General features: G+C 57.5%; 2 protein-coding genes across 11 annotated transcripts; both read left to right on the plus strand.

Moving 5' to 3' along the window:
- The first annotated feature begins 627 nt into the window (after positions 1–627).
- On the plus strand, positions 628–9,839 carry CCNL2 (cyclin L2). 7 transcript variants are annotated; one of them, XM_049618290.1, is made up of 11 exons: positions 630–991; positions 1,337–1,411; positions 1,679–1,788; positions 2,598–2,718; positions 3,702–3,766; positions 6,238–6,337; positions 6,541–6,645; positions 6,730–6,871; positions 8,378–8,489; positions 8,563–8,655; positions 8,819–9,839. In XM_049618290.1, exons 1-11 carry the CDS (start codon positions 686–688, stop codon positions 9,171–9,173), a joined length of 1,584 nt encoding a protein of 527 aa, XP_049474247.1. In that variant the 5' UTR covers positions 630–685; the 3' UTR covers positions 9,174–9,839. The 7 variants fall into 7 exon arrangements, with proteins under 7 accessions (XP_049474253.1, XP_049474247.1, XP_049474248.1 ...); XM_049618291.1 differs by having other exon boundaries at positions 631–991; positions 8,381–8,489; XM_049618293.1 differs by lacking the exons at positions 630–991; positions 1,337–1,411; positions 1,679–1,788; positions 2,598–2,718; positions 3,702–3,766 and adding exons at positions 4,388–4,795; positions 5,579–5,829.
- A 1,589-nt stretch (positions 9,840–11,428) lies between these two features.
- AURKAIP1 (aurora kinase A interacting protein 1) lies at positions 11,429–13,105 on the plus strand. Of its 4 annotated transcripts, none has more exons than XM_049618300.1 (4): positions 11,429–11,501; positions 11,982–12,071; positions 12,395–12,840; positions 12,938–13,105. In XM_049618300.1, exons 2-4 carry the CDS (start codon positions 12,020–12,022, stop codon positions 13,037–13,039), a joined length of 600 nt encoding a protein of 199 aa, XP_049474257.1. In that variant the 5' UTR covers positions 11,429–11,501; positions 11,982–12,019; the 3' UTR covers positions 13,040–13,105. The 4 variants fall into 4 exon arrangements, with proteins under 4 accessions (XP_049474257.1, XP_049474255.1, XP_049474256.1 ...); XM_049618298.1 differs by having other exon boundaries at positions 11,492–11,580; XM_049618299.1 differs by lacking the exon at positions 11,429–11,501 and adding an exon at positions 11,588–11,740.
- The last annotated feature ends 2,102 nt before the right edge of the window (positions 13,106–15,207 follow it).

The raw sequence follows: 15,207 nt of genomic DNA on the forward strand, positions 1-15,207 counted from the left end.
GTCTGCACCCCAAGGATAACGACCACGCCAGCTGTCACGTATCAACTCCGGCAAACCGCACCCCGTGGCTGCGGGCGCGGGCTGGAGACAACTCACCAGCACGCGCACCAATCTTTTCATCCTGTCGACCGGCCACCGGAGGCCTCCGTGGGCCCTGCTCCCACGCCCCGGGCAGCCCGGCTCTCGGGACGCAATCCCGGCGGAAAGAAAGCCGCCACGCCCCCGCACGCGCCCTCACGCAAAGGTGCCGCGCCCCGCCGGTCCGGAGCGGGGTCGGCCTACCGCGCGCAGAATCTCTCAGGGTAGGCCGGACCCCGCCCCCCCAAGAAGCCCTGGGGCTGCAGCGGGAGCTCCACGAGCTGCCAAGGCTTTGTGCCGAAGGTTCGGACTCGCCGGGCAGGGCACCGCCCGTACTGCTTCCGGGTCGGGCCGCAGACCCTCGTCTCACCCGGGCGCCGCGGGGTCCCCTGGGTAACGAGCCCGCCCCCGCCCTCGCGGGGTTCCGGCGTCGGCGTCTGTCGCGACGCTGACGGGTAGATTGCCCAGCCAATCGCGGCAAGGCGGCGCCGGGCCGCCCGCCGAGCGAACCAATGGCACGCGGAGGGGGCGTGGCAGTCGTGGCCGTGGATCGTCGCGAGGAGCCGCCCTGCCGGGAAGGAGCCCGAAGGGGAGTCAGCGGCACAAAATGGCGGCGGCGGCGGCGGCGGCGGCGGCGACGGTCGCGGCTGGGACTCCGGGGCCGGCTGCCACCGCGGCAGCGGTCTGCGCCCCGGGGTCGGGGAACGCAGCCCCCGGGTCGCAGGGGATGTTGATCGGGGACCGGCTGTACTCCGGGGTGCTCATCACCTTGGAGAACTGCCTCCTGCCTGACGACAAGCTCCGCTTCACGCCGTCCATGTCGAGTGGCCTCGACACCGACACAGAGACCGACCTCCGCGTGGTGGGCTGCGAGCTCATCCAGGCGGCCGGCATCCTGCTCCGCTTGCCGCAGGTGAGGGCGCGGCCGCGAGCCTCAGGCCGAGGTAACCGCCGCGCCGGCTCCGGGGGAGGCCGTCGGGCCCTTTGTTGGCGGCGGAGCCGGGCCTGGCGCCGACCCCCGGCCCCTCCTCGTCCCCGCCGGGGCCCCGGGCTCCGCGCCGATCCCGGCCCCGCGTCTCAGCGCTGCCGTCCGTCAGGGGCGATGAGGGAGGCGAGGCAGCGGGGCGCGAAGAGCCTGTGTGGACTTGGGACACGGCTTAGTGCCTGCTCGCGTGTCCGTCGCCCGAAACCAGGGGACTGCGCTGCGAACGCCTTGGGTCGTGGCTTTAGAAGTGAGGGGAACTCTTCTCTTTTCCAGGTGGCCATGGCTACGGGGCAGGTGTTGTTCCAGCGGTTTTTTTATACCAAGTCCTTTGTGAAGCATTCCATGGAGGTAAGCGCGCTCCCCCGTGTCTTTCCCGCGGAAATCCACCGAGGGAAAACCTGGGCTGCCGTTGGCGGGTTGCTCAGAGGAGCGGGAACCTGCCTTCTGGCTGGGGTGCTGTACGTGAGGGGTTGGGGAGCCCCCGGGCCTCGAGTGGCCTCTCGGAAGCGGCCCTTGCAGGGGGGGTGCCCCCGCTCGCTGCTCTGCCGCGCTGTCGAGGCGGCGGAGAGTCTCGGTGGAAGGAACCCACCTGTGTGTGCGACGCTCGCCTTCCAGCACGTGTCGATGGCTTGTGTTCACCTGGCCTCCAAGATAGAAGAGGCTCCGAGGCGGATACGGGACGTCATCAATGTGTTTCATCGCCTTCGACACCTGAGAGAGAAAAAGTAAGCGTGGGTCTGCTCGTCTTCACCGTTAGGCTGCGCGAAGGTGTCTGCGTGTGGGGTGCTGAGCTGCGCCCGGGGGACAGGGCCTGCGGCCCAGGAGGTCCGCACCGGGTGCTGTTTATGAGCGAAGGAGCCGCGGCAAGAAGGGCAGGGCGCTGTGGCTACGGTTGCGGGACCCTGGCCTCCCGGTGTGCCCACGCCAGTCTCTCAGACGCTCCGGAGCTGTGCTCTCCGTCTCCGCACTGCTGCCCTCACGGGCCGGATGCTGCTTTGTCGCGAGGACCGTCCTGTGGGCGGCAGGGTGTTTAGCAGCATCCCCGACCTCTCTCTCAGTCGTGACGGCCAAACCGGGTCTCCTGACCTGGCCCCGGGACGGCAGAATCGCCCCCCGGTTGAGCACCACCGCCCGGACGACCCAGACTGTGCTCCTCAGGCTGACGCAAGTCCGTTGGAAGGCGCAGCCGCTGGCTGTTTAAACGGTCTGCGTCGGTGGTTGTCGGCTTTCCGTTTCGCCTACAACGCACGACACTTGCGTCCTGAGCCGGGTGACGTGCTTGTGTGATGAGGTCTCGAAGTCTTCCGCTCAGTGCTCGTTGTGCGTCTTGGGCTGGTCGCGCGTAAGCAAAAGAGTACGTTTAGCGCCGGGGTCTGTGGGAGACCCTCTGCTTGTGTTAAAGGAGCCGAAGCGAGCTTCCTAGGCCACGTGTAGGGTGTGGCGCGTGTAGTGGACTTTCACCGGTTGGCGGTCATCGGGCTTCGAGGGACTGTTCGCTTTGACCCTTACGTGGACGTGTGCTTTGTCTGTGTAGGAAGCCTGTGCCTCTGCTGTTGGACCAAGATTACGTTAACTTAAAGAATCAGATTATAAAGGCGGAAAGACGAGTTCTCAAAGAGCTGGGTTTCTGTGTCCACGTGAAGCACCCTCACAAGGTGGGTATGTGGCCCTGCTGCCGCGTGAGCCCGCCTGAGCCACTGCTCCGTTCTCACCAAGGTCGAAAACTCTGAAGAGGACTAAACGTATCCCTGATGCGCTTTTCCAGTTTCTGTCTAAAACGTCAGAACAGTTACTTGTTAGTCTTCTCATACCGTTAATTTTAGTGGTACGTGTTTGAGAGTTCTGGAAACGGCGTTAAGTTTGAGTTTTCACAGAGCGCGGTGAACTTGTAAAAATGGAATCTGTCAGTTTATGTTTTTCTTTCCCAACAACTAATTTTCTAAAGTTGCTTTAGCGATAGCCTTATTTCCTCTCTTGGGGGCATTGGAAGCGTTCTGAACCCTCTGTTTGGAAATGAGCTAAAGCAACGCTGTGGTGCATGTCCGTCGAGGAGCGTGGCCGCCATACGGCACCAGGGGAACTTTTATGGGACACGCACACAAATTTCTTTAAAAAAAAAAAAAAAAAAAAAAAAAGACTGCAATTTGCATCTTTGCTTTTATTCCCTTTTTTTTTGGTGCGTGTCTTCGTATCTTCTCTCTCTTGCTTGTTTGACTTTCTGGCATTCGTTCAAATTCTTGATAAGTTACCGTAGCTTTTAGGACTTTTTTTTCACACCGTGTCTTGTGTAAGTCGGTGACTAGGGTGCAGAGATGTTTAGGACAAGCTGATCTCACTGGTGGAAACTATGTCGAAGATGAGAATGAGAATCAGCCTTGTGATGGCCATGAAAAATGAGGCCGCCTCTGCTGTGGGAGCGGCCCGGTCCTCACGTGCTTTTGTGCTGCCTGGGTTCGACAGCAGGTAGCGGGGCCTGTCGGCAAAAACTCCCTCCAGCCAAACTGTGCACCGGGCATTTGACCAGGAGCCACCCCTGGGATCTAGCGTGAGGCTCGTGTTTGCTGCATGGACGCTCTCAAGATCTGGATTCTGGCTTTTCCGCGTTCTTGGTAATAACTGCCTGACCTGTATCTTCCAGATAATCGTTATGTACCTTCAGGTGTTAGAGTGTGAGCGTAACCAGCACCTGGTCCAGACCTCATGGTGAGTTTACTTTCCTTGTTTTATGAGACCAGCAAGGGCAGTGCAGGAGTATGTTGATTTGAGGCACTTGGGCAGTGGGTAGTCGGTCCCGTGACTTGATTGTGGGCTGGAGTTGTCTGAGTGCCCAGTGTTCCTGCCGTGTAAATTCCCGTCAGCCTCCCCAATATATCAGGCACTGGTGTAACGGTAAGGCGGCCCGTACCCTCCCCCGACCCTCCGGGACAGCACTTACCGGGCTTCCCTTTGGGGGCGGTTGACTCGGCACATCACGATCTTTCCCACGTCGGTGCCAACGTCGATGTAGTGGTCCCATATCTCCTGTGAAATTGCTTCCAGCTGCCTCTCGTTAGAGAGGATCTTACGGGGAGAAAGAGGGTTAGGAGAAAGTTTTTCGGGGGACCGGTTTTAACGATGCATATGTGCTAGAAACGAAGCCCAAAGTAACAGTCAGTGCTGGGTGCTTTGTGAATTTTTTCCACCGAGTTAAGTCTGTAAGGGTCATATTTTTGCTGCCTGAATTGTCTGGTGCTATGCCATCTCTGATAGAGAACCCATTTTGACTTTTCTTTTCTGTACTCTTTCAATCAAAGGGTAGCCTCTGAGGGTAAGTGACTAAGACTTCTCCTCTACTGTCCAAGCGCTTTGGTGCAGGGACAGCGGCCGTCCTCAGCCAGTCCAGTGCAGGCTCTCCGCCGAAGGCCGGCTCTAGACGGTGGTATGCTCTCGATAGTATAGTGCTGGCCGACTGCTGCTGTGGTTCTCTGCCGGTTGTGCTTCTTGTAATCCTCTGTCGTGCTTTGGTAATTGTATCGATTAGAGTTAACTGTCTTGACTTGAATTTTGTCCCTTTAAAACTGCTGTACTTGTGCAATAAAGATGCAGTACCTTTCTCTTAAAAATTTTTTCTACGGAAAGCCGTAAGAATTGGCTGATGGGAATTCAGACTTCAGAGCGGGATTATGTCATTATTCCTGGAAGTCCTAAAGTTGCTCTTTTCAGCAGCTGAGTATTGACATGTTTTAGTAAAAGGTGTGCATCTTTACGTTATTTCATGGACACTTTTTATATTGTAACTTAGATGTACAATAAGTTAAAATACACGTCTCAGGGACTTCATTTGTTTTGTTTTTAGGATTTAAAAGTTAATAGATTAATGTTCTCACTGTTTGAGTACTGAAAATTTATTAGAACCAAAAACGTTACTGATGGTTATGTTGATGAAGTGTTTGAACTGTTCAGTTGAATTGCTCTGAGACCTACGGCCTTGGTGCCATCACATGGGTTTTTCCTCCATTACCTCTTGGTGCCTGGAGCAAGGGCTTCCAGAGCCAGGGGCCACTAGCTGGCGTTTGTTGACTGTATCACTGAGAAATCGGGAGCGGGTTTGTGTGTCCCCTTCGCCAGGGTTTAGGGCAGAGATATTGGGGGGGGGGGGGGTGGGGGTATCAGTCAAATTCGGCAGCCTGACTTGGCTCCCCTGTGGGGTGGCCTGATCTTAAGGCTCGCCGTAGTGGGATACGTTAGGAGCAGTAAACGTATGATCTAGTTGACTGTCTTCTCTTGGGATTCATCTGTTGTTTTTGCAGTATTGATGAAATTAATATGAGATCTGATTTTGGTCTATTTTAGAGAAACAGATCTAAAAGAAAATGTTGAAATGTAGCCAATTTTAAAACCCTTAAGCTTATTAAAAATGCAAATGTTTTGTATTTTTATATCTTCTAAAGTACAGTGTTTTTTAAATGTATTGATTATGATGAAACTTGTAGTGTTTTGTTGCTTTTGTCTGATTTTATGAATGTTCATTTTAAGACTCCTTATTGAAATGGGACAATTTGGAAACGGTTCTTTGATAAGCCTGAGAAGAGGACTTCCCTTTGGGCATTGAGTCTTCCTCTGCATGATGTTCCCATGCACCCAAGGGTGTTTTCCCTTTCCAAGTGGACTCCGTCACGGAACGAGAAGGGCCAGACCCTGAGCGCCTCTTCAAGGAAAAGGGACACGAGAGGACGGCTTGTCTCCGAAGAGCCCTCGCAGGCTGCCTGCTCAGCCCATTCATTTGAGTTTGCATGTTTCTCTGCACTATGGATTTTGAGCATTTAGATTCCTTTCATCAAGTACATTTCAACCACTACGGTAGACCTTTTTTCTCTGAGGCATTGTGCTTTGCACGAGAGCAGCCAGAAGTTGAGGGAAAAGTAAAGTTAAAGTCGGTTCTCTTTCATAGCAACACGTGTTGTCTGACATTCAGCCAGCTTTTTAGATTTTTTGCCAGTAATTTCCCTGTTTTCCTATCCTGTACTCACAAAACCCAGCTAGAATGTCTCTCCAGGAATCCTGAGCCTCACAGGACTGTGTAGCTCTAAGCCTAGGAGTAGACTGCGTAGAGTAGTGATCTTGCGTAGACGGCGCACACGGGTATCCCGGGGGTTCCCCGGGGCGTTGCAGTTCCTCCTGCCTTTGGTTTTCAGGAATTACATGAACGACAGCCTTCGCACAGACGTCTTCGTGAGGTTCCAGCCTGAGAGCATCGCCTGCGCCTGCATTTATCTTGCTGCCCGGACACTGGAGGTCAGTGTTGTGCCACCGCAGGGGATCCCCGTGTGACTCTTTCTCCAGTCTCCAGTAAACTTCTATGTAGCGTCCTTCAGATTATGCTCATCAGTGCCAACAGAAAGCATGTCTCGGTGACCAGCAGGCTTGTGTTTTCTTGCCCTAAGAATCTGATTGGCCATGAAGGAAAGTATTGACAGTGATGCTCTGTGTGTTTACAGATCCCTTTGCCCAATCGTCCCCATTGGTTTCTTTTGTTTGGAGCAACTGAAGAAGAAATTCAAGAAATCTGCTTAAAAATCCTGCAGCTTTATACCCGGAAAAAGGTTTCTATATTTTCCATGTAACGTACGCATTTGTGTTTGGCTAGAGGTATCTGGTTCTGAGTAAATGGAGTTTGACTCTCATAGGTTGATCTGACACACCTTGAAAGCGAAGTGGAGAAGAGAAGGCACGCCATCGAAGAGGCCAAGGCGCAGGCCAAGGGCTTGCTGCCTGCTGGCACCCAGGTCCTGGACAGCACTTCAGGGTTCTCGCCTGCCCCCAAGCTGGGTGAGTGTTGGGGTGTGTGGCCCCCCTTTCCTCCAGATTTCTTAGAACTGTGTCTGCTGCTGGCCCGAGCGGTCTGTAGGCACCAGGGTCCCCAGCAGATGTTTGGTGATCTTTGAAATGAGAGGGGTGCTCCTAAAGGAGTTTTCGTTGCTTGTATGTTTTCTTTTTAAGATTTAATTTGTTTTATTAAAAGTAATTTTTTAATGTTTACTTTTTATTTTTAGTATTTTTTAAAATGTTTATTATTTTTTGAGAGTGAGAGAGAGCGTGAGCAGGGAAGGGGCAGAGAGAGAGGGAGACATAGCATCCAAAGCAGGCTCCAGACTCCGAGCTGTCAGCACAGAGCCCGATGTGGGGCTCAAACTCATGACCTGAGCCGAAGCTGGACGCTCAACCGACTGAGCCACTCAGGCACCCCTGATTGATTTTTAAATGTTTATTGATACATTTTGAGAGTTCGTGTGTGTGAGCTGGGGAGAGACAGAGAGAGAGAATCCCAAGCAGACTGGGCTGTCAGTGCAGAGTCCGATGTGGGGCTCAAACTCACAAACTGTGAGATCATAATCTGAGCCAAAATCAAGAGTCAGATGCTTAACCAGCTGAGGCATCCGGGTGCCCCTAAGATTTTATTTTGAAGTAATCTCTGCACCCGACGTGGAATTTGAAATTAAAACCCCGAGATCAAGAGCTGCACGTTCCACCAACTAAGCCAGCCAGGCGCCTTTCTTCCTTACGTTTTTATTAGCAAGAGACGTGGGCAGGCTTTCCAAAATGCATTTGTTTATCCAGCCCACCTAGTTAGCTACTCTATTGATGAAAACAGCATAAATCTGGAGCAGCAGATTCTGTTGTCGGGGCCTAGAGTTAAGCATGCTGCACATCCCTAGTCCCTGAGGGAAGTCAAGTGAGACAGGTGGCCTTTCTGTATCTTTCAGGTGCGTGTTCAGGTTCTGAGTCCCAGGCCGGGAACGGGGAGTCTCCACAAGTCCCACAGAAGTGGTGTTGTCTTGCTCTGCTAGTGTGCTTCTTGTTAGAACGGTTTTTTGATAAGAAACTTTGTTTTTAAGTTTATTTTTTGAGAGAGGGGCACAGAGACCCACAAGCGTGGGGGAGGGGCAGTGAGACGGGGACGGAGGACCCGAAGCAGGCTCCAGGCTCCGAGCTGTCAGCACAGAGGCTGACGTGGGGCTCGAACTCATGACGTGTGAGATCATGACCTGAGCCAGTCGGACTCTTAACTGACAGAGGCACCCGGGTGCCCCTTAAATTTTTTTTTTTTTATGTTTATTTTTGAGAGAGAGAAAGAGTGTGAGTGGGGGAGGGGCAGAGAGAGAGGGAGACACAGAATCCGAAGCAGGATCCAGGCTCCAAGCTGACGTCACAGAGCCCGACGCTGGGCTGGAACTCCTGAAGCACGAGATCATGACCTGAGCCGAAGTCTGACGCTTAACCGATCGAGCTCCCCAGGTGCCCCTCTCTGATAAGAAACTTCTTGATTCTTTCTAGCAGAATCCCCCAAAGAAGGTAAAGGAAACAAGCCTTCCCCCCTGTCTGTGAAGAACGCCAAGAGGAAGATGGAGGGCATGAAGAAAGCCAAGGCTGACAGCCCGGTGAACGGGTGAGTACCCAGCAGGCTGTTGGGGTCGGCCGGAAGGACTTCAGGTCTGTAACTGCTCTCCCTGTGTCCCCAGCTTGCCAAAGGGGCGAGGGAGCCGAAGCCGGAGCGGGAGTCGTGAGCAGAGCTACTCGAGGTCCCCGTCACGATCTGCTTCTCCTAAGAGGAGGTATGTGCTGCGCAGGGCCCATCCGGGACCTGCACCTGGCAAGGGGGGCGTTTTCCCCAGGGTGGCTAGAGGGGGTGTGGCTGCCCCTCGGGAAAGTCACTCCTGACCCTGAGGTGGCTGGGGCAAGTGGTCATCTGCTTGGTGGTGGTGTCCTTCTTAACAGAAAAAGTGACAGTGGCTCCACGTCTGGCGGGTCCAAGTCACAGAGCCGCTCACGGAGCAGGAGTGACTCCCCACCGAGACAGGCGCACAGAGGTGCTCCCTACAAAGGCTCCAAGGTAAGGAGCTATCGGAAGTCTAAGGACTGCAAGTACCCCGCCCAGAAGCCACACAAGTCCCGGAGCCGGAGCTCCTCTCGCTCTCGAAGCCGCTCACGGGAGCGGGCAGATAATTCTGGGAAATACAAGAAGAAAAGTCATTACTATAGAGATCAGCGAAGGGAGCGTTCTCGGTCTTACGAGCGAACAGGCCATCGCTACGAGCGGGATCACCCTGGGCACAGCAGGCATCGGAGGTGAGGCGTGGGGCTCCCAGAGCGCTGCCCTCTGACCCTTGGTGTGTACACCCCGGCGTGACTGGCCCTGTGGTGAGACTCTTTTTGGAAGCGGCTGTTGACTCTGGACCTTGTGATGAGTTTGGAGATGGAATCCAGAGGCCGGCGAGGTGCCCTTTAGGCCGGCCTGAGCACGGCGCACAGCTGTGCCGGCACAGGGCCCACCTCGGCAGCAGCCCCGTGGCCGCTGGATGCGGACGTCCTGGTGGTGTGGCTTGGTGCTAACGACAGGCTGTGTCTTTACTCCCGTACCGATACTGAATTACGTTAAACCAAGAAAATGACTATTAGAATCTTTGCCTATATTAGGTTGTACTTATGTACATATTTTGCAGCGTTTCACAATGAGAAAATGGCCTTAACAGCCCCTTATTCTCTATCCACCTTGTAAATAAACATGTGTTTAATACAAGTTAAAGCTATATATGAAAACTCAGAACTTGAATTCCGTCAGCTTAAAACTTGTGTAGAGAATTCGGATTTTTAAAATGTGAAGGTATTTAGATCTGTGTTGAAAGTCGTATATTTTTATCTGTGCGATGCTGAGTGCAGGCCACCAGCTCCTAAATAGAGAAGTTTCCTATATATGCATTTTACGTGGTTAAATAAACAATTCTCTCTACTCAGGACATTTGGACGCTGAAGAACGTGTAGTTTGTCATTCTGCTTGCTTGTCCCCGTGCACAGCCTGCAGCACCGTCCTCGTGGTGTGTCTGTGCTGCCGGCTCTGATCTCATTCCGGTGTTGCATTTCGTGTTGAGCTCCTGTGCAGCTGGTCTTCCCTGGAAGGCTGGTCATGAACCTGAGCCATCTCTGCTCTGACAAAGGCCGCTTCCTTGGGGGCCAAAAAGGGAAGGTTGGAAAAGAACAAAATGCTTCTGCAGTCCTCTTGGTCTGGAGGGTCAGCGTGTGTGCGTCAGGCTGGTGGCAACCAGGCAGGCACTTGGAGCATCGGACCTGGGGGGTGTCCCGCAGAACAGGGGTTTGGTGAGCGGGGAAGGTCTTGGGGTTGTTTCCCAGTCCTGTCTGAGCTGTAAAGATGGAGGCCTGTTGGGGGCTTGTCCTAGGCCCAGCGTCTTCCCAAACCAGGACCTCCAGGTGGGTGTGAGGCAACTGGACATGGCCATCCTAGTGTCACTGGCCCTGGAGAAAGGTGCCCGCAAGTCAGGCAAGTCCAGGAGCTGTGGAGGTGGCAGGGTCAGCACCTAGGGTCCCGGAGGCTCGCCCTGATGGCCAAATCGTGAATGCCTGAGGAGGCCGTGCAGCTGGAGTGAGGCACACTGCGGGTGCGTGGGGGGCATGTCAGTAGACCTTCCTACTTGGGAACCCGAGCGACACCTCTGGCCGCCGCTGTCACGGAACTGGGCCTGTTTCTGCCATCCGCTGGCCTCTCCTCCACTCAGTGCTTCGCCAAGTTGGGGCAGGGGGATGACCCGGCCTGGCCGCTTCCTGCAGAGACCCGCTGGGAGCTCCTTCTGCAGGGGCAAACTTCGGAGCAGATCCAGGGACTCCGAGGCCCCCCTCTCCTACCTGGCCCCCTGAAGGTTCACTATGGGGATCCTGTCCATCCTTGCCAACCTCAGCGAGAACAACGGGGCCCCGGCAGCCCCCTACCCCGAGGCGCGGCGGAACCCAATCCACGGAGGCCGCTTTCGGTTTTCGGCAAGAACTAAAGTTTCTAATTTTTCTTCCCATGGCACAGGAGGGGAGTCGGCTTTCAAAAAGGAAAAAATACGTATCCCCCTAAGCAAAAGGCGTCGTGCTCTCCCGCGTTAGAGGCACGGCCGCCTTCACTGATCCAGTTTCGTGGGCAGAGGAGGCTGCTGGGCCCGCAGCCCCGCGGGAGTCCTGGCGGACCGGGCGCCCCGGCTCTGCCCCAGCACCCGGCACGGCGCCCTCTCCCCCTGCGAGACCACTCCCCAGGCCACGGAGGAGCGGCCGGGGCCCTTCGCTTACAACCCCAGTGGGTCACTTCCGTCGTCCCGAGAATTATTTCCGCCGCCGGGCCGACGCCACTTCCGCCCGCCCTGGATGCCGGGCCGCCGGCTCATCCGGAAGTAAAGCGGAAGTAAATCCGGAACTAAAGCGAGGTCGGGTCAAGCCGGCGCACAGGGCATCCCTTGGGATTGTGGGAAGTGTGGTTTTCCGCCAACGTTAGAGAGGGGCGGAGCCTGCGGGCTGTGGGCGGGGCAGGCCACTCCTCTGGCCGGAAACCGCTGCTTTCCGGGCCCGGCCGGACCTGGGCCGACGCGGAGCTGGACGCCGTGACGCCGCCAGGGGGCGCTGGGAGTGGGTACGGCCTGGCGGCTGCATGCGGGGCTGGGGGCCGGTTTAGGGACGGACCGGAAGTGCCCAAACTCGGCGGCAGAGTGGTCAGTTTCAGTCCACCCGGGTTAGGTGTGGGGAGGCTCGGCGCGAGCCCTCGGCTGCGGGGGGTCGCGGTCGGGTGACTCTGGGGCCGGACGGGGACCGCCGCCTCGGGGCCTGGGACGCGCGGCTTCCGTGCCTCCGAGCGTCGACTCCGCCCCCTTGGTGGGTCCCTGGGGTGAAGCGGAGGCTCGGGGAGAGTCGGTGACTGCCCAGAGTCGCGCAGCTGCGGAGCGGGGTTTGTGCCCCAGGCTGGCTGTTTGAGGGAGTGAGCCCTGTTTGAAGTGGCATCCTCATCGTGGGAGAGGGTGATGAGGGTGCCGGGAGCCCTGGTCTGACCGGGGCCGCCGCCGGCGCCTCCCGGCCACTCCCGCGTGACCTCCACGCTCACCTACCTATATTCCAGCCACCCTGAGCACCTGGGGCCGCCACCACCCACAGACCATGTTCCTGGTGCGCCTGACTTCTCAGCTGCTTAGGGCTGTTCCTCGGGCAGGTAAGCGGCCCCGTGGGGGCAGGGCAGATGGGCAGGATACACCTGGATTAGGAATGTGGGGCTAGGTAGTCCCAACTGCCCCACCTGCAGAGCCTCGCCAGCTTGAGGCCGGGGCCTGGCCACACAGACTCCCTTGTAAACATCCAAGTAACAAAAAAGGGGAAGTCTGGGCCTGAGCACAGCCAGCAGGGGTTCCACTAGGCACACTAGGCCATGCTGGTCTGTGATGACGGTTCTGCTCCCCAGTCGGTGAGGCGGGATTGGCCGTGCTCAGGTCTGGTGGGGCTGCTTGAGTGGTAACTGGGCCATCTTGTTTCCTGCAGGTTGCGGTCGGCCCTGGCCCGTCTCAGGGGTGCTAGGCAGGTGTGCCTGTCGGCCCTGCTACAGCACACGGCCAACAGGCCCGAGCGGAGTCGCCTCCATCCCTGGCAGGGGGCTCCAGCTGGAGCTTGAGGAGATGCTGGTCCCCAGAAAGATGTCCGTCAGTCCCCTGGAGAGCTGGCTGACCGCCCACTACCTCCTACCCAGACTAGCTGCTGGAGGCCCAGCGACCATGGCTCCAGCCCGACTCTATGAGTGTCCACCTAGCCAAGTGGGGGAACGGGCTGAGCAGGGGGAAGTGGGGGCCTGGGATGCACCCCGGATGCAGTGCAAAAACGTACTGAAGATCCGCCGGCGGAAGATGAATCACCACAAGTACCGCAAACTGGTCAAAAGGACCCGGTTCCTGCGGCGGAAGGTCCGGGAAGGGCGCCTGAAACGGAAGCAGGTGAGTGTGGGCCTCTCAGCCTAGGGCCCGGCAAGGAGGCTGAGAACGCGTGACTGTGCCACAAACCAGTCAGTGGTCCCTCCCTGTGCCTTTGCAGATCAAGTTCGAGAGAGACCTGAGGCGCATCTGGCTGAAGGCAGGCTTGAAGGAAGCCCCTGCCGGCTGGCAGACCCCCAGGATCTACCTGAAGGGCAAATGACTCTAGTGCTCCTCCCCCCACCCGTTACCGCTGATGACCCGTTGTAATAAACGTTCAGAGAACGCAGCTGTCCCCGACTGCCCTGGACCCTCTTCTGCCTAGTGTGACCTGTCTCAGGTTCGATGCTGGTGCCAGCCTCTGGTTTTCTAGGAGGCACAAGGGCCCCAGGGTGCAGGCTGGTGGTTCCTTCCCGGCGAGGGCCCTTCCTGGTGCCAAGCCTGCAGGAACGACAGCCTCCCCTGCCTAGGGACGGTTGCTGCCAGAACAGCTGTAAGCAGAGGCCCAGCCCCGCCCTTAAGGCTATTTCAGTGGGGGAGGCCGACTCTTACTGGACACACTGATGGCAAGAGTACCAAGGGACAATGCTGGGGGGTGGGGGAGTGTCCAGACTGAGTGGGGTGTGGTTGGGTTGTAAGGCGGGGCAGGGAGGGCGTCACTGGGAAGACTGGGGGAGGGGGCCAGGCCGCGTCCCCAGAGATGGAGCTTGGTCCCCTGCAGGTCCCACAGGCCTGGGCCTCAAGTGGCTCTCCGAGCTGTCCTGCTCAGCTAGGGCTGGGGACCCCTCATCTCCTTTGGGCTCCGTGGCTCTGCACCTCACGGGACCCTGAGTGGGGGCCGATGAAGAAAGGATGGTTGGAGGCAGGTGCTCTGGCAGGCCGAGGGTTGGGGCTCACTGAGGACAGGGTGCCGTTCGCGGAACTGTGGAGACCCTACAGCCTTAGCGTGAGCCAGTGGCCCCCAGGGGTTGCAGGTTCCTCCTGGGTGCGGAGGGTCATATGATCTCCGATAGCGGGGGGGGGGGGGTACCCGGAGCAGCCTGTGGGCCCCTGCATCCAGGCTTGGCGAGGGCTGGGCTGCAGGCAGGGGGGCCTGGCCGGAGTGCCATGGATGCGGGTGAGGCTGGTTCTCAGCATCTGCCCCGCTCCCTGGTGGCTGGTGTCCTCCCTCCATCCCCACCACCCCGTGGAGGGCGACACCACTTCTCACCGGGGCTGTAGGGACTCCTCGCCTTGTTCCAGAAACGTGTCTGGGGCCGGGCTTGAGTTCTCAGCAAATTACGCACCTCTCGGGGAGGGCTTGAGCGTGGGTTACCCGGCAGTTTCTCTGGGATGGAACAGACCACATTGTGTTTCTCACCCCACGTTGTCTCAGCGAGCCAGGTGGGCCCCTGCCCTGTGCGTGCCAGCCAGCCAGCCAGGTAACAGCTGGGCCTGTCCGGGTCTCTGTCCGTCAGGGGAGACGGCTCGCGGAACTGCTGTGTATTGTGGGTGATGAGAAGGGTGAAGCTGGCCGTGATCTGGAGGGGACCTTACACAATTGAGGGTACAGGCCTGCTTCCGCATTCGGGCTCCTGGCAGCCCCCAGGGGTTGGGGCTGAGACCAGGGCAGCCAGAGCACCCTCCCGGCCCAGTCACCTGAGAGGGCCCAGGGGGGCCCTGAAAGGCTCCCAGCTAGGATCACGGGCATCCTTCCTGGGTCTTGGTTTCCCCATGTTGGGGGTGTGGGGGGCAGTCAGAGGTGCCAGGACCCAGCGGTGGAGCCTTCTGGGATGGAGGGGACCATGCCCTGTTAGTGCCAAGTCTGGGCTCCAATCCGCCCAGGCTCCCAGCAGGGCCTCTGCTTGCCAGTGGTGCCCTTGGCCCATGCCCATGGCTGCCAAGCAGCTGCTGTGCTCACGGATCTTGGGCCACCCAGTCGCGGTAGCTGCCCTGCGGTTTACTCCACTCCTCCCCGGCCGGTGAGAGAGGCACTGGGATACTGAGTTGATCTGCCATCTGGAGACAAAGCCCCTGTCAGGAGCTTGGCTGGGCAGTGGTTCCAGGAGGTGTGACTGGCTGGCCCGTGCAGGAAGCCACAGACCCAGGCTCCTGGAGGCCGGCAGCTGGCAGAGCACCACAGGGCCCCGGCACCCTGGCACCTGCTCCTGCCTCTTCCACCCGCGGTGGGTGCCAGCTGGGGGGGTCCCCTGGAGGTAGGGCACCTGGCCACACCTGGTTGTCCCAATGCGTGGGGTACTGACAGCAGGGGGCAGGGGCCGGGAAAGCTGTTAAATGAGCGCATGGGGCAGCCCCTGCTGGAGAGTAAAACATCAGTGGGACTGTGGTTGAGACCTCCGCTCCAGGTGTTACTGATGCCATTGGGTTCCCTCGTGAGCCCCCCCCCCCCCC

The sequence above is a fragment of the Panthera uncia genome (genome assembly GCF_023721935.1).
Source record: "Panthera uncia isolate 11264 chromosome C1 unlocalized genomic scaffold, Puncia_PCG_1.0 HiC_scaffold_4, whole genome shotgun sequence".
NCBI lineage: Eukaryota > Metazoa > Chordata > Mammalia > Carnivora > Felidae > Panthera > Panthera uncia.

What these genes read in the sequence shown, in the direction of transcription:
- AURKAIP1 (XM_049618300.1), top strand. Translation starts at nt 12,020, where the DNA reads ATGTTCCTGGTGCGCCTGACTTCTCAGCTGCTTAGGGCTGTTCCTCGG. An exon ending in TAGGGCTGTTCCTCGGGCAG is followed by an intron (nt 12,072 to 12,394) that starts GTAAGCGGCCCC and finishes TGTTTCCTGCAG; the next exon opens with GTTGCGGTCGGCCCTGGCCC. An exon ending in GGCGCCTGAAACGGAAGCAG is followed by an intron (nt 12,841 to 12,937) that starts GTGAGTGTGGGC and finishes GTGCCTTTGCAG; the next exon opens with ATCAAGTTCGAGAGAGACCT.
- CCNL2 (XM_049618290.1), top strand. Translation starts at nt 686, where the DNA reads ATGGCGGCGGCGGCGGCGGCGGCGGCGGCGACGGTCGCGGCTGGGACT. An exon ending in CGACACCTGAGAGAGAAAAA is followed by an intron (nt 1,789 to 2,597) that starts GTAAGCGTGGGT and finishes TTGTCTGTGTAG; the next exon opens with GAAGCCTGTGCCTCTGCTGT. An exon ending in AGCTTTATACCCGGAAAAAG is followed by an intron (nt 6,646 to 6,729) that starts GTTTCTATATTT and finishes TGACTCTCATAG; the next exon opens with GTTGATCTGACACACCTTGA.